Raw genomic sequence first — 25,197 nt, forward strand, 5'->3', positions numbered from 1 at the left:
GAGATTATACTGAAGGACAAGGTACAGCTTGTGGTCATATCTTGGAGAGTTGTGCAGTTTAATGCAATCCAATTATAAAGCACTGCAACAGACCACCCGCCCCGACAATAGAGCTTTAATGATGCCATAGTCTAATCAAACATTATAATGTCTCTGCAAGGACAAGCGAAGGTCAGAGTCGAAGATGAGAGGTCGGAGAAGCAGATAATCAAGAGAAAAAGTAACGTGAGAATCTCAGATGGGACTTTAATCCTCACTATTTATTACACAATCAGCTTCTTCCTGTGTGTGTGTGTGTGTGTGTGTGTGTGTGTGTGTGTGTGTGTGTATTTCTGTGTGCCTGAAACCTATATGTCTATGCGGTTTACCTGGACGGAGTGGTATCCACATTGCAACCTCACTTGTGGCGTCCCCTGCTCCATCACTCGTCTCCCCTCTCCACTGTCTGAGAGCCGCCTGGAAAGAGCTCGCCGACTCCTCCTCGTTGTATTCTCCACTAAGAAGAGAAGTGGGGAATCCCTTCTCGTCCCCTCTTGCCAGCCCCATTTCAAAGCGTCTCTCCGCTGCGCGATTCGCGACCAACACCTGCAATGAAATTCAAGAAAATACCATGACGTTATATTCCATAATGAAACAAAAACTTAGTGGAGAAAATTTGATGTGAGGCTAAGAAGCTTCCCAGACACTTCTGTATTTCATTACTGAAGGTTTGCACTAACACAAAATTAACTGGTCACGGTGAAAGGAATCTTTTGAGCTCATGGAAGAAGTTTTTATTGGGTCTTGATGCATCAGGGAGAAAAGAGATAGGTCTACAAGTTGACGACTGTGTAATGCCTTCCAATGCTGAAGGCTGTCCTGGGCAGGGTGTATTTTAACTTTTTATGGCCCTGCAAAGCACTTTGTGACTAATCTGTCAATAGTGCTTTATAAATAAACTTTGCTTAGTTTATGCTTAAACCCAAATGGCACAGACTCACATTGCATTTTCTACACACTAAATAAAGTTATCTAACCCCCCCTTTTGTGACGCCACGGCATTGGCATTGTGAGGCATTTCAAGTATAAACGGAGCTAAAGAGATGCAAACAAAGTTGGAAAGGAGTTCCATGACACGCGGGATTAAAGATCTGAAGCAAAGGCCTGAGGCTGAAGAATAATTAACATATATGTCCTGCTGCAGGGATTTAAGCTTTTCATACAGTATAAAGCAGCTGTGGACAACAGACGTTGCATGCAGACTACTTTACTGCTTTAATCACATTAAACTTTATTTTATTTTTTTATGCTGATATAAACACATTAGGAGTGTTTGATTAAATATAGGCTTACTACTTTAATTGGTATTCCATCAGGCTACATCAGTGCATTTTCTGAAATCACAGACATGTTTCTGCGGCTAACAGTAATGATGTGCAGGTCAAAAACTTACAGAAAAATTGTGTGCAATAAGCTGCGATTATAGTCCACCTTTCACTGTCTCTTCCTATCTCTCTCTGTCTCTCTTTCTCAATCTCTCCCTCTCTCACACACTCCCACACACACACACACACACACACACACACACACACACACACACACACACACACACACACACACACACACCAACTATGTATCCTTCACATCTTAGCGGTGAACTTTAACATTAAAGTAGCCTGGCCTGATGCATTATAGATTATCGCCTGAGAGCATTGAGGTGTGTGATAGATTTACGTTATTTTATAGTTCGGGAAATGCAGATCATTAACAGCCAGGGCATAAGAGGACGTGCTCCCTCTGTGTGTGTGTGTGTGTGTGTGTGTGCGTGCGTGGGTACGTGCGTGCGTGCGTGCGTGCGTGCGTGTGCGCGCGTGCGTGTGCGTGTGTGTGTGTGTGTGTTGGGTTCAGGTGTTTGATAAATGCATAGTTTTGGCCGGTCTGGTGTCATTGATTGGCGGTCATTATGGATTGGGTGGGTGCAGGTATTATAAAAACCTTGACCAGAAAACCAAGTAATTCACAAAAAGTTTCAGGACAATCTTTACATGATCATTTCTGGGAGGCCTGGCCTCCCCTGTAGCCGCTTATTGATGCAGCCTATGCCTGTTCCTAGACAAAGAACCACATTTAATCTGCTGGAATAATTTATAAAAAATATATATTATAAAAAATTTATATATCATTTGTGAGTTATTATTTATCATTCTAATTTTCCTCGAGGGGTCGAAAACTACTTTACTTCCCCTCTGTACAATGCATACATTTGTTTGGTCTGTTGCACCAAAGAGAGTTTAAAAAAAAAGTCCAGCCCATCCATATTCTTTGGCAAGGGCGAGGGGTTGTGGGCCTTTTGTGATTCATCGTAAGTTAAGAGCAAGACACACGGCCGCCCTGTGTCTATGTTTATCTATTAATTTCTTCATGTGTGAGTTAATTGAATGGAATTTTAAATGCTTCGGGCACACTGCTGTCTGCCAATGCCGCATGCAAGGACAAGGAAAAAAACGTGTCTTTAAAAGTTTGCACACATGCAAGTTTGGCTGTGACCTTGGCTATACTTTTGTTGGTACATCATTAAAAAGTAATGGGTAAAATTTATCTCCATAATAGACCCTCCAAATCGTAGCTCGATAGAAATAAAAGCAACGAATTTATACATTACTTTTTTTGCAGATGGTGTTCATCAGAAGTAAAAAACCTTTAAAAATGATTTATTACATAACATATTGGGGGCAGCGGAGTCTCGGGAGATAGAGCTGGTTGCCCGCTAATTAGAAGGTCAGTGGTTTGATCCTCCTCCAGCCAACGTGTTGAAGTGTCCTTGGGCAATACACTGAACCGCACGATTGCCCCTGACGCTTGTGCTGTCAGTGTGTGAGTGGGATGTAGGAGGGATTACGTGTGTGTGGATCGGTGAGTGCGACTTGCAGTGTAAAGTGGTTGTTGCAAGTAAGCAAAAATGTTGTCAGTTGACCATTTTACATTCAGTGTGAGACTGAAATAAGATGCAAGTCAGCAGCAGGTTTCTTTTTTGGGGAAAACATAATGAAAAAGATTGACTTGTGATGTGCTGAGTACCTTTTACATTTAAGGCTTTGACCTGGTGTTGTTGTCCAGATTAAATAATTGACCTTCACTTGCGTTATTAGAGGCTAAAAACGGTAAGGAGCAAAAGCAAGGCCACGTGACCAAAAGGCTTTGTTAATGAAAGTCACTTTCAGAAATCTTCATTGTGCACAGACTCATAAATCATATTACTGTTATTTCAACTTTTCTTAACAGTCACTTCATTCTTTTGTTTCCTTACAAACTCAATACAGAGCATATTTTTGGTCAAATTTCCCCAAAGTGGTTCCTAAAGGGTTGTAGAATACGACATGTATGGGTAGTTGGGTGTTGACTGTGCCTGTGTGTTTTCGTAGATGAATTGTGTATATTCTATATGCTAGTTTAACTGAGTCTCCACACAATTATATATTTTCATTCAAAACAAAAGCCCTTGATCATTTAGATATGTAGCAATGTTAAAGTAGTAAGTGAAGGAAGTTCAATTCAATATAATTTTATTTGTTTAGCACCAAATCACAACATACATTATCTCAAGGCACTTTACATAGTAAAGTGGAGACCTCACAATATTACAGGAAAACCCAACAGTTCCCACAACGAGCAGCACTTCTTAAAACCTCCCTTTTTACAGGAAGACATTTCTAGCAGAGCCGGACTCAGTTGTCGGCGGCCATCTGCCGCGATCGGTTGAGGTGAGAGGAGAGAAATGGCGGAGAGAGGAGAGGTGGGTGGAAAAAGGGGAGAGAGAAGAGAGAGAGAACAGCTGTATAACCGTTGCTTTAAGCATCTATCAGACTAACTCTTGTAATTACAATAATAATACTGACAAAGCCGTATAACAGGAGAGGTCGCCACCTACCTGGCTGGTATCAGGGTGCGTTTGCAGAGGTTTTTCCACCGCCTCTCTTCCCATTTCCGGGCTCTGTCCTCCTCGTCTGCTACTTGCACTGGACAAGACGGGGAGACTGGTCACGGGGTTGGAACTAGGACTTGTAGAGGTGCTAGGAGAGTAACTGAGAACATCTCGAGTGCTCACGTGCGTCCGCAGTTCTGTCTGTAAAAGAAGAACATATTATATGAGGTTAGATCAGCATTGCTGCACCTATAGAATAAAATCACCTGAAATGGAATGATTCATCATATAAATCAGGCCTTTACAAAATTAATCAATCTCCTGTTGAAAGTTGCCATTGGTAAAATAGCTAAAATGTAAATGCAATATGGAAGCCTAACCGAGGGTGCTGTACGTCTTCATTGCTGCGGAGCTTTACCTGTAGGATTTGTGTTGCTGTGGTATCATCCTGGGACCTGTAACAACTTTAAAACTAAGCAAGTCCAACTTAATGTACAATGATGACACAGAGGTAATGAAATGAGGCCGCTAAGCTGCCATGAACCCATTTATAGGGTACAACCCAATCAATTTAAGTGCTTATCCCTACATCAAGGGCATAACCTTGAAAGTCAAAACGATAACCTCCATTTTGCACGGTTAAAGCATGTCTTCATTTTATGTAAACGAAACCACATGGCTGCAGTCTAACAGCTGTGGACCGCGGCTCCAGTTTTCTCTTCACCCACTTATTTCCAGACCGTTCTCCTGTGTTCAGGATTCCCCATCTCGTCCCGTCATCTGTCCACTCACACCTCCTCCTGTCTGCCCCCTGCTTCGGCCCCTCCGCCATGTAAGAAATTCCTCGTCCTAGAATAAATCCACTTTTCCCTTTGGGTACAGAAACAAACGAGCCCTAACCACGCAGAAAGACACTGGCGATGTACATCACGTGACCACGCTGACGTGACCACGCTGACGGCACGCCCAGTGCCGTTGCGGTTAGATTTCATCCCACTTCAGCCAGAAAGTAACATGGATCAATTAACAAACTCCTTCCAGTAACACATAACACTTTTGGATTGGTAAAACGACTGTTAATATCTCCATAATTATGAACCAGGGGAAAATGGGTAGCACACTGCATGATAGCTGATTGAGTTTCTCTGTACCATAGGCTGAACTCATTATTCTGTTCCATTAATCACCAGTGACCATGAAGGCTGCTGAGGTTACAGTCCGTTGACCGTTATCCCGTCCTTCAAGGTGTGCAACAGACACACACACACAAACAAAATGGAACCGTGGAAATGTGGCCGACCAGAGATACTGAGCTCTGGAGAAAGAGTGATGCAGAGTTCAGACTGTGTTACAGAGCAACATTACAATTTCAATCATCTTATGATGCATTTTTATTACCGGTTTTCAGTTCTTGTCAACTTTGGCTGGACTCACCAATTATATCAGATACTAGAATGATGTTTTGCCATAGTTCAGTTATAAAAAATATATATTTCTCTTTCACATGTTGTTTCTTCCAGTTGTTAATTGCTATCTCTCACATTCACCGAACCACAGAGGACAACCGTGGTCATCATATGCAATTTAATTGGAGTCTGAGCCGCAGTTTTGCTCCATAATGACATGCTGCCAGGACAAAACGTGGTGGACAGAAGACAAAGCCTGCAGTGAACAAAGCATATCAGCATTTTTGACTGGGATTGAAGTAATAAAAGTAATAATAATAATAATAATGATAATGATGGTGATACTATAATAACACTTTTCTTTCTCAAGCACTTTTTGAAAACACACAGTTCAAGTATTAAGTAATAGTGGGGAACTGGGCAACGGCGTTTAGTTTTGATACAATAACATAATTTGATCTAATGTTGTGGGAACAAACCCACAGCATCACATATCCAGGGCTCCCATAACCATTGTTACTAACCGCACTGCCTGCATGATGTGCATCGGCTCTTAGCTGTGCACAGAAAGACAGTCAGTCTTTTATAATTCCAGGGTTCAAGCCACCACATAAATGTAAAGTGGGGTAACCCCCACCATGCCAGCTCCAGGATGCTATTCAGCAGTTGAACCAACACCTTTGACTTTTACTTTTTAGGGGGACATGGAAAATATAAATTCCCTTTGCGACTCCACAGCATGCAGGGGATTTAGGGCAGGCTTTGTGCCCCCATGTGATCAGGCTCTGTCTCTCGGCACTACACACTAAATGCTTGCAGTCACACAACCCCCGTCTGATATTTAACAATGCTACAGCTCTCATGGTTTCAAGTACCATAATAGGATGAGTGCAAAAAGATACTGAATGGAAGTTACGTTTATATAGTGCCAACAAATAGCGAGACTTTGCTGCAGTGATTGATAGGGAGACGCTGGGGACGGTGAGATTGCACAGAATTCGAATTTGTTCAATAACGCATGTGCTAATGTCGGTTCCAACTTTATGAGTTCGATACATCACACCACACAGGTTAGGATAGATCTGCGTGAGGCTGGACACACGAGCTGATGAGGCACTGACGAAAGCCCCGACGCAGCGTGCTGATGAAATTAATATTCTCTTTGTCTTTCCGTCTCATTCTTTGTCTCTCCCTCCCTCATTCTTTCCAAGGCAAATGAAACAGGATTAGCAGAGGAGAGAACGAGCGAGAGAGAGAGAGATGCCTGCGTCAGCTGCATGCGTATAATCCCCGGTCTTTATGTCCTGCCAAAATACACAGTTTTGTGTGTGTGATTGAAAAAACAGTATGCATGTGTGTGTGTGTGTGTGTGTGTGTGTGTGTGTGTGTGTGTGTTTGAGAGAACGTCCACCCGTGCATCACTGGCTGCAGCAGTGAGGAGAGAAGAGAAAGTGTTGCTGTGCATGCTTTCAATGTGTGTACACTGTGTCTCTGTCCAGTGTGTAAAGCTTTGTTCCACCAAGGTGGTGACCTAGTACATACGAGAGTGTTGACCCACTGAGAAGGCATGTAACACAGGAGAGCTGTCTACATAATCTAAGCTTCACTACACAAGGGCTGGTTTATATTGGGCTGTTTCATAAATACAGAAAAAAAAAAGCTTACGAAGCAACACAAAGACAAGACAATAATAACATCAATACAATGAAAATTATCTGGCAAAATCACGCACGTAAGTAAGCAGAAAACAGAAGATGTGAAAAGACCTTTTAAAAGTTCATGGAGTACACAAACACATGAATCATAGACACCAACACACACACACAAGTCAGTAGCCATGAAGAAATACTTTCAAAGGAGTGGAGACAAACACCACAAGTGACTCCTACGTTACACGACCTACTAAAGCACCTTAGCTGAATGTGACAGAATTCTTTTTGCAGAGTACTTTTTCCCTGGTGACTTGCACGACCAAGGTAATAAAATGTATCTTGTTTAACTGTGGAGGCCAATGAGGCTTGGCCTTGCTACTGTATGAAGGGTCAGCGACCTAGTTGTATACAGGTTGGCACGCCCCCAGTGTGGACTTCTTCTCGTCCCAACATGTGTTGTTTTTCAAGCGTGCTACAACCTTGGTGGCAGGTGCAAACTTAGCATGACCCCCACAGACAATAAATTAGAAAAGCTGATAAGAGATTTTTCCTTTAAAATGTGTTTTTGATGTTAACTAGACAAAAGAATGTCTAGTAGAAAATAAACTGCCCCATATTGTCTATTTTAAAGTTGACATGAATTTTGGCTTTAGTTTATAAATGAAAATTTATAAATAAAAGTCTTTTTCGAGGTACATAAACTTAAAAAGGTGTTTTGACAGCACGGCTCATTCTATCTCATAATGAGTATTTGGTTTACTATTGGATAAATGAGTATCCCCTGATAAAAACATCTTCCATTTAAGTTTGGTTTCAAAGGCACCTGCCTCATGAATACAAACCATTGTTTGTGAGTGAGTGTGTGTGTGTGTGTGTTCTTGTTTGTGTGTTTGTGTGTGTGTGTGTGTGTGTGTGTGTGATTACAGCTGCTTGTGTTCTATTCCTGTTGCATTTTCAGCATACAGATATGTGTATACATGTTCTTTACAATCCGCCTTTGAGAACTGATTTTTGTGATTCTGTGATCATTTATGTCCGCAAATCAAATTACCAGATATATTGTTGGCAGATTAACTGCATATCATCTCTCCTCCATTTCGTGGTTCCAACACAAGTGTGCTGGCTAAATTAGATGCTCTGCCGTTGACCTGCCGCCTTGTCTCTCTGTCTTATCTTTGACTGAACACTGCTGTTGCTGGTCTTGGGTTGACTGCTGCCTGGGGCCTGTTCTCTGTCTCAATGTGAGTGTGTCATTGAGTCTTAGTGTATGTGTGGTCCAGGTGTTACTCATGCTGTGGGGATCTAAATCTGTATACCAGCCACACCATGGGGACATCTATCTTACTTGTGGGGACACAAAGCCAATCCACATGGCGTAAATAATTCAATATTAAGGGGAAGACATGTTTTAAGGTTAGGGTAAGGTTACGTTTGGTTAAAGGTTAGGGTTAGGGTGAGGCCAGCAGTCGTTAGGGTTAAGGTTAGAGTAAGTCGCCAGGGAATTAATGTTAAGTCAATGCAATGTCCCTTGAAGCCATGACGACACTACTGTGTGTGTGTGTGTGTGTGTGTGTGTGTGTGTGTGTGTCCGTGTGTGTGTCCGTGTGCGTGTGTGCTCGGTGTGTGTGCACTCATACCAAGTGAGATAGGGTGCAGGGGCAGAGAAAGAGGGAAAAAAGACTAGAGGTTGAGATACGTTGATACTATAGTCAAAGATGCAAGAAACGCAAAAGAAAGAATGAGTGAAGCAGAATGGGATCAGAGGAGATATTGTCGAAAGTATCTTTAAGATAGAAAGCGACGGAGAGAAAACAGTCAGACAGACAGACAGACAAAGATAGGAGGGGAGATAAACTCGACGCACATGGGACCGTGCTCACCTGAAAGGGGATCATTCTGTGGAGCTTCAGTGCCCCCTTCTGGTGGAATCTGGCAAAACAGCCAATGCAGTAGTTCTCCGTGCATTCAGCACAGTTCTACAAAACAGAAACACACAGTGCAGTCAGTGCGTGTGTGCGTGTGTGCGTGCGTGCGTGCGTGCGTGCGTGCGTGCGTGCGTGCGTGCGTGTGTGTGTGTGTGTGAAGATGACTGCATGTGAAGATTTGTGTGTCTACGCGTCTTTTTCTTCATAAAATTAAAAGAGTGCTTCTGCACTGTGTTGTAACAATCTGCAGTAACACAGCGGTAGGCTACTTGTTCTCCTTTCCTCTAACTTCAATCTTGCCAAACAAACTCTGACACGAGGGATGAATATTGAAATGATTTCTCTGGCAGGACGCTGCAAGGTGTGTGTGAGTCTGTGTGTGTGAGTCTGTGTGTTTGAGTCTGTGTGTGTGTCAGAGAGAGAGAGAGAAAAATGGAGGGAGGGCCTCAGGGTGGGCCTGTGTGCACACGTATGCATTTGTGTTCAGTGTGTGCGTGCGTGCGTGTTCGTTCGTGTGTTGTGTGGGTGAGAGAGTGAATGCATCTTGAGGGAGGTCATTATCATTTCTATCTGTAAGAATCCGGTCTTATTAGTGGGGAAAAGTCCTTGCATCAGCAGGTCGGGGAGATAGGCCTAGGTCGGGTGGATGGAGAACACAGGCGAGGCCAGGAGGAGTGGAGACAGCGAATGAGAAGGCGGGATATGTGGAAGGGAAGGTGGGAGTGAGCAAAGGAGCAAGGCTCCTTAAATTTTAAGAAACAACAAACAGTAAATAAAGGGCCGTGATTTGTCTGGTTCCCTTCATTGCCATGCAGTTATTTTTCATTATGGCTCATGGCTTCATCATCAATCCATCAAATTCAGAAAATAAAGTTTAGTGTAGTGGGACTTAACTGCTTTATTTTTTTATAGCAGTATGATTTCCGGATCCTTGGATCCTTCCTTCTCTGTCTATTCCTTGCTCACTTGCATATTTGGTGCACCTCTTCATGCTTTGCATATAGCAATAGATAATATACTAAAGAATATAATAAAGCGAACAAAACAATTCACTGTTTCACTGGATGCATTAATACATTTATTCTTCGACAAGTGAGTGAGTGAGTGAGTGAGTGAGTGTTCTTGTTTGTGTGTGTGTGTGTGTGTGTGTGTGTGTGTGTGTGTGTGTGTGTGTGTGTGTGCGCCTGTGTACAGCTGGAATATTGCCCTTTAATGGTCCCATAAAACAGGGCCTGATTTCCTCTTTCAGGCCTGAGGATAAATTACAGCACATCCCCGGGGATGAGGCATCTCTATCAGTCTGCACGCAGCACATGACTGCTCTCTCCTGTGCTATACGCAGAAGGAAATTAGGTTTTGGGGGGGGGGGGGGGGGTCTGGGGATCTGGAATACAGCGCAAAGCGAGGTGTGCAGCTCGCATGTTTGTGTACGTGAGTGCACAAGTGATCTTGGTTGAGGCACAGTTAAAAACACGACTGTGTGTTTGTGAGTGTGCATTTGTGTGGTTAAGTGCCGTACAAGACATAACGGCAGAAAGGTGAGAGTCATAGCGCTCTCCTGTATCGCCATCATTATAGGGCCCAAGGGCTTTCCAAAATGTGAGTGTGTGCATGAGTACATTTAGCCTATGTGCTTGCCCAGACTACTATAAGCGTTGCCATTAAGCCCCACACTGAGGGGCACTGGGGGCACTGAGGCCTTCATTGGACAATTCAGCAACATCATCATCAGATGCACCATCAAGCAGATCACCAAATTACATTTGAACACAACGTAATGTGTGCTGCACTTAAACTAACTTATTTGAAAAACAAAGTGGCAGAACAATGGTGGCTGTCAGTGGAGTCAGTTCATGCCCCCCCCCCCCCCCCCCCCCCCCCCCCCCCCTCGCCTGTCAGTCTCTCGTTCTCCCCCATTTTCTCTCACCCTCTCACTGTCTCTCAGAAGCATCATTTATTCAATACGAAACCGTGTTGAGTCAGAGATGGGGTAGGAATTACACATGAGTAGCTGAGGATTTAGAAGGCGGGGATGTGGGAGTGACTGGTCATCAAGCATGCCTTACTCAGCTCAGTTTGCCACAGTCCACTACGTACACACACACACACACACACTAAAGCTTTTCCTCTCTCTCTCCCTCCCCCTTGTCCACACATACAGTTGCAGGACACAGTTCCACCTCCTGAGCAGCAGTGGATGAAGAGCAAGGAAGAATAAACAATGGTGCCCTCAGAGGTCTGGAGTATCGATGAATGGATCCGGCTAAACTGTTATCAGTGCAAACACAAACGCACAGATAGGCCCAAAAGATTGGACAGCAGAGGCACAGCGGGGCAGAGGGACGGAGGGGTGAGGAAAAAGACAGACAGACATGATGGAGGGGCTATGAAGAGGAGAGACAGAATCGGGCAGGGATAATGTAGAGGGGACCACAGGAGTGGGAAAGTAGGATGGGTGACAAAAACAGTGCTTAAGTGTGTGTGAGAGAGAAAGAAAGACAGATATACACAATGTGAGGGGAAGAGAAGCAGGATGGGAGATCACAGGCATCTGGATGACAGAGGGAGATAACATGATGTGGAAGGAAGTTTAGGAAGAAAAACAGAAATACAGAGAGAGAAGGAGGGCAGCGGAGGGGACGCCAATGCACCAGAAACACAGATGAACTGATGGGGAATTTAAAAAAGAGAGCAAGAGAAGGAGAGAAGAAAGAGAGAATTTCAGCTTTTCAGTTGTGTGTGCATACTAGTCCAGCAGTCTTGACTTCACACTGTCCACAGATTGGTCCTTTCAGCCTGTTTCTTGTTGGTGTCCGAGGACCAATGGCAGGAGGTAGAGGTGGTGGCTGAGGCGGGGCTGAAGACAGTAAGTAGACTGTGGACTAGGCAAGGTTTTTTTAATATTACATTCATTTTCACATTAGATTACATTAATTTAGCTGACGCCTTTTGTCCAAAGTGGCATCCAACCATTAAGATATTACCCAAAAATTGCAAGAATCATGCGAGTACATTGACAAAGTATCAAATAGTAAGTGAGTGGGTGGGTTCTTTAAGTCAGTTTGTAGGGTTTCTGCCGCCCTGACGTCAATGGGGAACTCGCTCCACCATTGCAGAGCTTTATTTCATATATTATTGGCATTTAAAGATATTTGTCCAAAAACAACGTAGAGACAAGCACTGAAATATAGAACAGTTTATACGAGAACATTTTCCAAGAATCGAAAGTGCTTGAATTCCTCATACAACTAGTTGAAATCTTCAGCCATTGTGGTCAAATGTGTCACTGTATATAGTAAATAACACACAAATACAGTCACAACAAAGTTACATTTACTTTTGCTATATCCACGTAACGAGTAATGTCTGCACATTTTAAAACGTGCTGATTAAAGGTGTCACTGTGTCCCGTTCAAATCATTAATAATTCTGCCAAGGCTTGCTTCTGGTTGGAGATCAATCTTTAACAAGAGAACTCCACCGACTGGCACCTCCCTGAAGTAACTGTGGGCAAGACACTGAACCTCGTCCAGTTACCAGGGCAGTGCCCCGCGGCTGCTCCTGAATGCTAAACTTCATTGTGGAGGGTCGAAAGGATTTCAACGCAAGGTGGGAAGGACTGGTGGTTTTTGAACACACGTCCGTGTTAAGGTCTAGCCCAGGTGGTGACTCAAAGCTACTCACCTGTCAGTGGTTCATCCTTCAGTATTCGGATCTTCATCTTGCCTGCTGACAGCTGGTGAAGAGACAGGGAGGGTGTGAGTAACATGAATTCGTAAATATCTGTGTATGTGAACTACTCCTATATTGTTTTCACTTTTCCATTGCTTGATTCCTTTGTGCAAACAAACAAATAAATAAAAACTTGCCACTAAAAGGGGTTCTTTAATATATTTTTTCAGTCTGGGACATGAAATTAGTTAATCTATTCTTGATTACATACCAAACCACACTTTGACATTCGGATATAAAGCATTTTCATGTTTGCATTTAGATTTTGTTAAAAAATGATGACGATCTACACTATGGTTATTGCCTCTCAGTGAGAATCAGCTTCTTTTTTTTTACAAGGGGACATTTAAAAGCGGGGGGTGACCTCTGCAGAAATGAAAATGTTGAGGATTAAATCATTCTTCGTCTTTTTTCGCTCTGAGGCGGTAGAAAACTAGAACATGAGTTACTCTCTCACTGGTGTAAACTCAAAGGCATTAGAGTTCCTCCCCTGAGATCTATGGCGATCATGTCTCATATGAAGGGGCCGGAGTGCAAAGTGCAATCTCATCTCAAGCTATTGCACAGCGTCCTTTGTATTTTCATGGATGCGGGTGCAGGTCCCATAAGCGTGCAGGGTAACCCTCAGAAAACACCTCTCAAAACGCATCATTTGAGCATATGAACAAACGTGTAAGCAAAGTCACTCAATGTCATTATATCATTGAATCATATGACATTTGTGAATGTGCATGTTAAAGTGGCTGCATGAAATGCAAGAGTAAGTCCCACTTACAAATATGTGCCACATATGTAGATAGATTTTTATTGTACCTTTTGGAGTCTGTTCTTCTTGTCCTCCTTGGCGCTGTCTTTTAGAGTTTTGTTGTCGAGGGAACCACATCGTCCAGACTTCCATTTAAACCCTCCTGAATGCCTAGACAAAGAACAATTGAGTTTTTTTTTTTATTCTGTAATTTGAAATCAACACAGAAATAAAACCACTTTGATCCAAGCTCATCTACAATCTACATGGCTGTTGTTGTTTGTTTTTTACCTCTGTTCCACTCCTTGACCAGATTTTCTATTTTTTCGCTTGATCTTCGTTTCCCAAAAGGACACTATCTAAACAAATGACAGTCACCCTGAGACGAGAAGATCTAATGTACAGACAAGAGAAAGATTATGGACCAACAAGCTTTGGAACAACACCAGGAGCTGTTCTCGTGGCTTGGGAACATCTTTCTAAGACACTTTATTTCCTTTAATTTGTCATCAGTAGAACAACTGAGATCCTTAATTAACACACACACACACACACAGACACACAAGACAGTCATTTTCTAAGACTAATTCCTGTCATATCTTCTCTGAGCATACACTTTATAAAGTAGATAAATCATAGTGAATGAAGGCCATAGATAAAATATCTCTACGTGTCCACATTACCTGTGGAAGCCACGACAAAGTTATCCTCACAGTGTACCGTATCAGATTTAGCAACAACTGCGGTGCAGGCACCTTGCTACTGAAGGCATTTGATTCACAATGCCAGGCTTCAAGTAGAAAGGGAACAAATGTCAAGGAAGAGAAAATATCAGCATGAAAAAAAGGTATACCAGCACAACACCTAGAAATCCATAAAAAAAAGAGTAAGTCTTTCAAAACATGGTCCTTGTGGTGGTGAGCAAGGGAAATCGACAGAGCATGTGAGGTTACAAGAATTAAACCAACACGAACTTGAACACACACACAGAGATGCAGATGCAAACAAGAAACGACTCAAGTACGCACGTGCACATACACACACACACACACACACACTCATGCAGGACGCTCCTGTCAGCAGCAGAAAGTGAGGAAGTGGAGAGGAATCCTCATTTGGACGTGAGTTATTCATGCTCACGTTGTTGAATTATTTATGCTATTTATGCTATTGTGATGTCTGGCTGTCTTTGAAAGAAGTTTATTTTGGATTGAGCTGGAAGTCTGTCAAGGCGCAGGAAGTCAGACTCTATTCGTGTGAGTGAGAGTGTGTCTCTGACTGTGTGCGAGTGTTTGTTTGTGTGTGTGTGTGTGTGGGTGTCTGTGTGCGTGTGTGTGTGTGTGTGTGTGTGTGTCATGGCAAGAGTTGCCAACACCCATGACACCATCGCTGTGTTGTGCTGACACTGAGGGTGGGCGTCAGCTAATCACCCTGGCGACATCACCTTGGCAACTGGACTGTCGCTAGGGGAGACAGTTGAGGCAAACCCCTGTCAGTGCAGGATGACAGGGTGTCCCCTCAGGAGAGGCAACCTGGAGAGATAAACCCTGTTTGTGTGTGTGTGTGTGTGTATGTGTGTGTGTGTGTGTGTGTGCGTGTGTGTGTGTTGGTGTGGGTGGGTGGGTGGGTGAGTGTGTGTGTGTGTGTGTGTGTGTGTGTGTGTGTGTGTGTGTGTCTTTGTGTGTGTGTGTGTGTGTTTGTGTGTGTGTGTGTGTGTGTGCGCACATTTGTGTATCTCTGTGAAAAAATCTCATTTTCTAATCCACAGAGACACATGCTCAGTTTCATCTACACATACTGTACACGTACATCAAAACAATAATAGTTTAAACATACAGACATATTCCCAGGTCAGAGTTTCTCTCTCTCTCTCACACACACACACACACACACACACACACACACACACGGTTTCAGCTAAACCTGTTATTTTCCAAAACTTTTAACTGGCAATAAAATCCTGTGTTGACTTCCGTCTGAGCCAGCAGTGAGGTGAGAATGACAGGCAGTGACCTGACTACACACCTAAAAAAAAAAACATGTGCATATTCACACACCATCACTATCACACTTGGCTGTGCACCTCTCCGTGTCCCATGGATAAATAGCAGACGACAACTTCACAACTTGCATGTTGGAAACAAACATCACAACACCAAATGCCACCATGTCAAGAAACAGTGCAGAGTGCGACACATCAGCTCAGAGCAAGCTTTTATTTCAAAATTATATGTATAATAAAAGAGAAGAACGCCAAATTTTTTCAATGGTAACCCAAGGCGAACGCCACCTGCCGTACCTGGACACATTCAGTCCTGGCAAACGCAAGGACATACACACAAACACACACACAAGGTGCTCACCTTTGAGTGACCCGACTCACCCAAAGGGCGAAATGAAAACATATGCGTCACACACACACACACACTCACACACACACACACAGGCAAATAAGCAAACACTTTCAAGTCTAATGGCAAAGTCATTGCGTCTTCCACCCATTCGCTCTCTCCCAGCATGAGACGAGAGGACAGGCCAAAAACAGAGATGGCTGAGACAGAAAACAAACTTGCCAAAGGCAAGACGGACTTAAGCTGCATCACCACCGCAGGAACCTTTCCAAGGAACTAGGGACCTTTGCAGCAACTACTTGAATTTCCACCGCAGGGACCAGGGTTTAAATTAAGTTCTGGGAAAATCTTTCACCCTCCCCAAAAAAAGTCCCTGCTCGGGGGAAAAGAACTTGGCCAAAGTTCAGGAAACTTTGGGGGCGGGGCTTGCAGCACTGAAGATGTCTGATTGGTTAAGTACTCCAGTGCTCTATAAGAGCGATAGCTTTTAAAATCTTTTTTGGACTGCGTCGGAAATTCAGGCGAACTACGGTCTGACGGAACCTTTTGGTTCCTTGAAAAAGTTCCAGGAACTTGGTCGAAACATAGCTTTAGTAGAAGTAGACTCCTACAAACACAAACATTAACACGTTTTAGTCCAGCATGCGCAATGCGAGGACGCCACACATACGTAGGCATGCAAACAAGCGGACATAAACAGGCGCTAAGAGGAGCCAAAAGAAATGAATGAAACACACATGGGACAAAAAGGAAAGAGTCAACAGAAAGAGAGAAGCATAGCAGAGAGACAGGAAGCAGGAAAATGGGAACCTCAACTGTGTCTGTGTCTGTGAGCCATGTAGGCCTAAAGACAAAGCTACATTAAATCTGCGACTCAGCAGGCCAAAACAGAGAATGATGGAATGCGTTTGCCCCAAACTGACGGTCTGGCTTTATTATCACCTGCGTGCTCTTCACAAGCTGACTATACCGCACCTCCTCTCAGCGAAGTGAATTTGTCCGCCTATTCTCTGGGTGCGTGCATGAGAGTGTGTGTGTGTGTGTGTGTGTGTGTGTGTGTGTATCCCAACTCCAAGACAAAGCTGAACAATTTATCTACTGCGGGAACACGGCGATCTAAGAGACAAGCAGAGAGAGGAAAAAACATAACACACGGTGCATAACACAGACACACACTCCACAGCCGGAGCATAAATCACAGCTTGGAGATCCACAGCGAAAGCTTTTCATAGGGTACACTCACATGTTCTGAGAGGAACCGAGGGACTCCTGGTAACCTTCGCATTATTCACCAGCACACCTGATTAACTGCCAGACCTCCATCGGTGTCTGCTTTTCCCCACGTCAGTCAGAGGGGAAGGTGATGAGAACGGTTTCCCTCTTTTTTGTCATTAGCGGCGCACTAATTAATTGATTCAAACTGTTCAGCTGGATTCCTCATGCAAAAAAGGCCTGCTGCATCGCTACAAAGCCTTCAGATGAAAGGCAGAAAGGGAAGTGAAGCTACATAAATGTAGAGTTCAATTGTAAGAGCCTGACAGGACATGTGTATCTGTTTTTCTTTCAACAAACAACGACACAAACTGGCTTTGGAAAAACTGATTGAACAATATGGCAATATGGTAAACCTGAAAAGGCATCTGCGCAACTTATCATCTGACTCAAAAGACTTGACAGAGCTCCTGCTTCCTCTCGTCACTTCCAGCAGTAGCACTAGAAATGAATGATCAGAATTTGAATAAACAGTTTTTATACAGCACTTAACAAGGACGACTACTACAGTATACTGCCTTTGAATGGCAAATGGACTAATGGACTATATTTATATAGCGCTGTTCTAGTCTTATTGACCACTCAAAGTGCTTTACAGTCACATTCACCCATTCTCACACATTCATACAGCGCTGCTATCGACCACACTTTTTCTGTCTCATACACTGTCGGAAGCACCGTCAGAGGCAATTTGGGGTTAAGCATCTTGCCTGAGGACACATCGGCATGCGGGGATGCTGGGATCGAAACGCCGACCTTCAGGTTTAAGTGGACGGCCGACTCCACTTCCTGAGCAACAGCAGCCTTTCTACAACCGCTCTGCACAGTCCGGACTGATGCGTGACACAACTGCACGTGAAAACAAATCACCAGAGCATTGCCGATCAACAGTGGCCTTTCTAAAGTATTATTCTAAACATGAATGAAACATGGGTCTTTTTTTTTTCAGTTACCAGTTTCATCTCAGCCACATCCAGAGTATATTATGTGATCTATTTACACTTTGTAAACTGAGCCAGCTGAGTCACATTCCCGCAGTGTCTTTCCACCTCTTTCACAGCTGGCTGGCGCAAAAATTCAAAATCTTTGTCGAGCTGGTCGCACATTACGCTGTTATATTTCTAAGGCATGGGGCTAATGCAAAACTCTTGTCCTGTGTCTTTACTAATTAAAGAGCACTAAACAGACGTAGCCAGCATAAAAGTGTGGTCGTACCCTCTGTAGTCGAAATCGTTTTTTTCTTTTTTAAAACACCCCAACACAAGCGCCATTATTTATTGAGTGCTGGTATCGAAAATACACGCGGGCAGCAGCACACACACACATTGTCGTTTCTTGGGGCTGGTGTAGTGCTAAATGTTGCAGTATTTCAGCGTGACAGGAAACACTGTGTTTATGTGCTTATCGTTTGTGCTGCCTGGACAAGATGGCCCAAATCCCCATGCTGATGTATGGCTTCTTAATTACTGAGAATCAAGGTATTATTTATACACTATAGGACACGTAGACACACAGCATGTCTCTTAAAAGCTTAATTCATTAACATGAAAATATATTTTTGTGATAATGTATGAATCTGAAGCAGCGGCAATACAAAATGCGGAAGGAATAATACCTCATACCTCAGCGCGAAATCACTGATACTGTAATTAGCTATTCTGCCTGTAAATGTGTCTGTGTGTGTGTGTGTGTGTGTGTGTGTGTGTGTGTGTGTGTGTGTACCCTTTTCTGGCTGTTACTATTTGAAGGAGTCTGTGCGTAATATACGAACTCTGCTTCCCTCTAAAGCTGTCTCTGAGTTATGTGCCCATATATTGTGATATACACCCCCTATTACACTGTTCTCCATAACGTCACATTGGGTAACATCTCTGAGTCATTAATGAAATTAGGTGAAATGAGGTGAACTTGGAATGGGGAGTAAAACAATCACATTAATAACCAGTGTTTGTTTTCATTCTGCAAATTAATTTCCTGCTCACACAGGCTGGGATGCCCCTTGTTGGATAACGGTCATAGTAATGGACCAGGTACATACTCCGTAATGAAATGGGGAGAGAAAATAAATGCTTTTTTGTGTTTGTGTGTGCGCGTGTGCGAGAGGGCGAGCTGTCCAATCCATTTAAAATTAATGTGAAGATGCGCAAGTAAGATTTTCACATTTTCAATGGTCTTGAAAACAACAACGCACACGAACAGCACAGTTATGGCCCAATATAAATTTGTGGCAGCGTGTGTTTTTGTGTCTCTGTGTCTCTGTGTACGTGCCTGTGCATTCGTCCGCAACAGTGGGATTACTGTCTGACGGACGGACTCAAGGAGGTCCATTGGCCCCCATATTTATAAAGTCCTGCCATTACAGGCGGTGTTGTCAACTTAGTACCTTGTTTGACCTGAACTGTAGAAAGTGCGATTCCCCCCACCTTATTTGATTATCTAAGGGCTACATAAAACTGTGAAACTATCGATACACTCCAGACCACAGAGAAATGAGACACGACTTTAACATCGCTGCTGGTCTCTTATCTGCAATGCCGATCAATCCCATTCACAACTCTGCGCAGTCTGACGTGCAGCGGAAAGGTAGAGCGCTCCTTCTCCCGGTAATCCACTCACAATATCCCACAGTTACTGTCCCTGTTCATCGGTTTGGAAGAGTGATTTTTACAAGCCCCTGGAACAGCAAACACACAGTAACTGTGCAGGAACTGGATCCTTCGAAGACACTAAAAGTTTCTTCTCACCTCTATCACTGGCGGCTTGTGTAACTCCGTACAGTACATATGACAATTCATAAACTCTTGCAACCTCTGTAAATCCCCCACGATTAGTCTAAAGTGTATGGGGACAGTTACAGGGGTCAAACAGGGGCGTTTGAGGCAGAATACATTACAGACTGGTACAATCAGATTTTAGTTTTGAATATGATTGGGGAAAAGTAAGGAAAGGTAAAAAGAAATATGACACTTGGGTTGATACTTGGTAACATGATAGTTATTTAACTACTTTTATTTTAAATCATAATTTTCCATCAAATGCTTTCCCTATGTATGTTAGTCCTGTATTTGCCTGCTGTTTATTCTCATGTGCTCTGTGTGTGCACAACATCCACTCCCATTACTGTCTTACACTTGTCCACTGTTCTCCACCAATTCCAGTGACTGGGAAATATTAAGGGATGTTGGATCCAAGTTGTTAGGACCAAGTGTCTGTAGGGCTCCACTGACCTTTACAATAATCCACTACATGGACAGGGGCCTTATCTATGAGTGGCTTTTTTAAGGTTTCTGACTTCTCCTTTTATCCTTCCATGGCAACATTTCCTTGGCCTTTGGGAAGAGAAGTCATTGACCCTCCTCCAATCTTTCATTCAGTCAACGACTCCATCCCTCTCCGGTCTCTCTACTTTCTTTGCTCTTTTAAAGCTGATGGAGTCTTTTCCCTCTCTAGCTGTCTCTCCGTTAGTCACCAGCTTTCTTCCCGGTGTCTTAAGCTGTGTTTGGCTGTTGCAGTCTTGATGTTTTTCTGCATTAGAAAGTCTGCTACTGCATTCATGTACTTTCTGCCTTAGAAGAGCAGGATACCTTTTTTGTTATGACATGAAGTGGAAGAAGCAGCATTTTGATGGCAGACACGAAAAAACAGAAAACAAAAGCACTTTTGGTTTTGAAAAACATTGACAGTGAAGTATTATTATCTGTTGAAAATGTTTCACAAAAATGTCAGCGAAGGACAACAAAACCAAATTATAATTAATGTATTCCTGACTTTGTTGCACATCTCTGTCACAACTACTGCTGGCTGTGTTGTGATTTTCAAAGAACACACTGACATACAATATGACCAAGATAATGGGCTTCATCAAATACTGTATTTATTCAACTACTCTTTGATGGGAAATCAATCATGTAATCGTTGCTGTATCTTGCTAGGGTTTGGAGAGTTGGACAGTCAGACAGACTGACACATTTAGTGGTTATTTATGTAAAAGCGAAACCATGACAAACTCATAACAAATACATGATGGAAAGCAGACAACAAGTGCAGCAGTAAAATTATTGGTTAGAACTTGATTCAGGAATGTGAATTTCCCCCCTTCCGTGTCTTTTGTTGCAGCTGCTGCACATACTATTTTTACTATCCTCTCTTTCTCTATCCCTTCTTTTTTTACTCATCTCCTTCTTCTGTCTGCTGCTTCCTATTGTCTCGCTTCCATTCTCACCTCCCTGCACAAGTCTGCCCCCGTCTCCTCCTCTCCACCACTCCCTCTCCTTTCTCTCCCTCTTTCTAGTACACTGACTCTGGTATTGATACTCACCCTCTCTCCTCCTTCTCTTTACTCATGCTGCGTTTCAGCTGTTGCAGTTTCTCCTCGATCTCTTTGCTCTCCTGGGTCACCGTCTCTATCTGTAGCACTCGCAGGTTCCTATGGCAACACACACACATACACATATTTAATCAATCAACAACAATCAATCATACAAATGACCTACTCTGTCAGATTGGACAGCCAGGTTTTTATCAATATGTTAAATTCATCTGCTGCCCCAGTGGATCCCTGTTGCCATGACTGATCCATACTTTAATCAATTAGTCACTGGAACCGGGTACCACCAAGCTAGACAATCAATTCAGTCAATTACCTGTTGGCAAATGAGAAACTACAGGAGAAGGAGGGGATTGGACTCCGTTTTGCACTGGACATCATTTAGATAACAAACGCAGTGCACGGAAATCTATAAGAATCCAGGTCACAAGGTTTATCTTGCCTGAAACTCCATTTTGTGAAATGCCCATTCAGGAATAGATGGAAACGGTGTGGCAACAAAGTAAACATAATGGGATTCTACCAACTGCCTTAAATCACATCATTGATCTTATCTGATCTCACCTGGCGTTGAGTTTGACAGATCTGGCCTTGTTGTCAGGAGGCAACACGACTTTGTTCAAATTCATGGCTCCTCTTTCCGGGGACTCAGGTATTCCTCCAGCGTATTTCGATGCGTCTTTCGCAAAGAGTCTCTTCTGCAATAAAAATCAACAGTAATGATATAAAAGCGGCAATCACACTGGGCCCAGGCTAAACCACATGCTGCCATGAATGAAAACTGCTGCAATGAAACGGGCAAAATAACAGTTGTTCAATTGTGTACGAGGCAGTAAAATAAAGATATTGTTCATTTTGACTCTTAACCTGACCGTAACCACAACCCGATTTAAATTGAACACAGCATTTAAATGCTTTGATAGTGTAAAGTCAAAATAATACATGAGATGTTACATTGTCGCCATCTTTGAACGAGCTCACTCGTCTCATGTTGTCTGTACCATGTGGTCGGCCTCAGACGTACCTCACACATCACTGGAGTGTGTGCGCCTTTGATCATTGCATCGACGGGGGTGACATCATATTTGCATCATTGTGGAATGTTTTGATTTGATTTTGTTTTTATTTATTAAATGTATTATAAGAAGAAACTTCACAGAAAACTAATTGTACTTTTTAAATCTTTCTCTCATTAACTGAAGCATTTCTTTTTGCAGATCCCTAGCAGGTGTGTTATAATGCCCCAGTGTGTAATTTTTGTAATTTTCTTGTAATTTTTCTTTACCGCTGGTAAAGTTTCGAACTGCAACCAACTGAGCAACCGACAGGGGACATTTTATGATGGCACACCTATAATTCCATTTCCACTTCCAGTGCTAGAAATTCAATGCCAATGTGACATAATCTGGACCGTTCTGTGCAACAACCGTATTCAACACGGCGTAGCAAACATGGCGACTCACACGGAGGTCGGGTCCACCTCATGTAACCATATTTAACTCAATCTGAGTTGCCAAAAAAACATTGGTTCTTTGTTGCAGGTGATTTTACATATATGAACACATAGTTATTGACAACATATTAAATTTCTGTGTATAAGTTATTCAAAATATTACACACTGTAGCTTTAAGTAACTATAAATGAAAACTGGACATTTCTGACGGCTTCTCCACACTTGATCTGTTTGGGGTTTTTTTAAAGAAAAAACATGATAAAGCTTAGAGCCAGCTGAACCACGTTGCTCGTGGCTAAGGATTAACAATATTTTGTTTGTTTTTGTCTCTCTGTGACAATACCGTCCAGATTTGTCTAGCTACTAGTGTGTGAGGGGGCTCCTCTTTTTTTTGCATTTTTGCAATTGGAATAAACTTTTTGCAAATCTGAAAACTATGTTTCAAAGAGTCTTTGGCCTCCCTGTGAAAATGCAGTCCAAGTCTAGCGACAGTGGTTTTTCTATCTGGACCTGGTCCAATGTGGTCTACAGGTGAAAATAAGTAATGAAATCACTTTTATTTTTTGTATTCATTCATTTTTGCATTATCGCAAATAGAATGAAGTTTATGCAAGAGTATAAAACTATGTTTTAAAATGTCTTTGGCCTCCCTGTGACAGTCCAGTCCTGTATGGTGGTTTTCTATCTGGAGCTGCTGGTCCAACATGGAGGTTTCCCCTTAACTGGCCAATCGGACGCTCACTTCCGCGTCGTGCCAGTTGAGAGAGTTGGTCGCAGCAGTGACGGTACATTTACAGGTTCGCTGTTTCCTGTTTTATAATAATAATTAATGCGCGCAAAACACCGGAAGTTTAGCGAGATTAACTTCCACCACGCTGAGGGAGAAGACGTGTTCCCCCGCTCCCCGGACTGCGGTCCGCACGACGGGCAGGAAGAAGACCGACAGTAGGCTGGAGGACACTCATCTTACCTTTGTCTCTCCGTGACTCTCCTCGGTGTGACCAGCGTGTGACAACACAAACAACCGTCCACTTTTCAGCTCTGCCCGCTTCAACTGTCTCTACTTTCAATAATTCACCACTTGCATGTTGATGTTTGAGCACGCGCCACCTCTCTGACTGAGCTCAGAGCGTTTGTGTTGGACTGTGGTTGCCGTGACAACCAACCGCCACTCTCGCGATAGCTTCTCCGCAGCTGGCGGACTTTACCGGAAGTGTTCGCTTTTTTTCTTCTTTTTTTGGGGAACAAATAACTTTATTAAGGACAGTTTGCACACACATATAACACAAATACACTTACAAGCAACAACAATCAAATAAATAAATAAATAATGAAAAATTCATATTCCAGGGAATAATATAATAATAATAATAATACATTTTATTTATAGAGCGCTTTCCAGTGCTAAAAGCAACCTCAACCTGCTACAGAGTCAAAACAAGATAAAAAGAAATCTAAAAAGAAAAAATAAGTTTAAAAAGAATAAACATCGGTAGAAGAAAAAGTACAAAATTTAGGAGAATGCTTGCTTAAAAAAAAAAGGTTTTTAGGCCCTTCTTAAAGCAAGGGTAATCAAAAGGCAGTCCAATTCATATCATCAACTACAACTTAGAAGAGTTCCAATATCCGTCATGGGAGGTCACAAGTGTTTACTTGTCTTTGCTTTTATGTTGGTGCCGACGTGGCCCGCGCAGTCTGTGGTTAAACCTTGCGCTTGTTGTTGTGAACGTTTCCCGGCCCCGGGTTTGTGAACTAATCTGCAACTTTAAAAAAAAAGAAAAGAAAAAGAGTTATAACAGTTTGCCTTTGTTCAGGGAATAAGCATCGGATTCAAAGACATCAAGTCCCCCGTTGCCTCACTAATCATGGGCAGCGGGAATTTCCTTCTAATTAAAATCCTCACAGCATCAAGATACATTTCATAGCTCTGATTAGATCTTTGAACCCTCGTTTTTTTTTTTTTTTTTCTTCCAACAGGCTTCAGAGTTGTCTTCAGTTAGCCAAGATGATGTTGTTTAGATCTTTCATGTTGACAAACATTGGAGATCAGAAGCAAAATAATTTCCCATTAGTCCCATCAGACAATTTTGCTGGAATGAACTTGATGAGAGAGGGATATGCTGTGTGTGTATGTGTGTGTGTGTGTGTATGTGCGTCCACAAGAGGGCTTGTATGGGTTTTTGTGTTTGTTTACAGGGAAACCGAGCAACATGTATTTGTGTCACGCTCCTGTCTCCTGTCTCCTAGTAGTGTTTTTTCTCCTCCTCCCTTGTGTCTCCTAGTCTCAGCCCTGTCTGTCTCTCTCTGTGTGCGTGGTGTGTGTCTGTTTTGCCGCGGGCGAGTGGTGCTCCTCACTCTCTCCCCTCCTGGCAGCACGATTGCCTGCACATCTGCCATTGATCCCCTCAGCCCAGCAGTACTTCAACCTCATC

The 25,197-nt window shown here is 42.9% G+C and overlaps 1 protein-coding gene across 11 annotated transcripts in view; it reads right to left on the reverse strand.

The window, feature by feature from the left end:
* The window catches only part of zbbx (zinc finger, B-box domain containing), a 48,176-nt gene extending 24,282 nt beyond the window's left edge, over nucleotides 1–23,894 (reverse strand). For 9 of the 11 annotated variants that reach the window (XM_035623021.2, XM_035623020.2, XM_035623018.2 and 6 more), the window contains exons 1-9: nucleotides 22,254–22,316; nucleotides 21,876–22,009; nucleotides 21,303–21,410; nucleotides 13,430–13,532; nucleotides 12,569–12,620; nucleotides 11,632–11,741; nucleotides 8,840–8,935; nucleotides 3,908–4,102; nucleotides 369–585 (exon numbers count right to left, since the gene is read on the reverse strand). In XM_035623021.2, the coding sequence (XP_035478914.2) occupies nucleotides 369–585; nucleotides 3,908–4,102; nucleotides 8,840–8,935; nucleotides 11,632–11,741; nucleotides 12,569–12,620; nucleotides 13,430–13,532; nucleotides 21,303–21,410; nucleotides 21,876–22,009; nucleotides 22,254–22,301 (1,063 nt within the window). In that variant the 5' untranslated portion in view covers nucleotides 22,302–22,316. Of the gene's footprint in view, nucleotides 1–368; nucleotides 586–3,907; nucleotides 4,103–8,839; nucleotides 8,936–11,631; nucleotides 11,742–12,568; nucleotides 12,621–13,429; nucleotides 13,533–21,302; nucleotides 21,411–21,875; nucleotides 22,010–22,253; nucleotides 22,334–23,735 lie in introns of those variants that run through there. The other 2 variants (XM_035623017.2, XM_047335678.1) reach the window with 2 other exon arrangements.
* Between the last annotated feature and the right edge of the window lie 1,303 nt (nucleotides 23,895–25,197).

Source organism: Scophthalmus maximus, chromosome 11 (genome assembly GCF_022379125.1).
Source record: "Scophthalmus maximus strain ysfricsl-2021 chromosome 11, ASM2237912v1, whole genome shotgun sequence".
Classification (NCBI taxonomy): Eukaryota; Metazoa; Chordata; class Actinopteri; order Pleuronectiformes; family Scophthalmidae; genus Scophthalmus; species Scophthalmus maximus.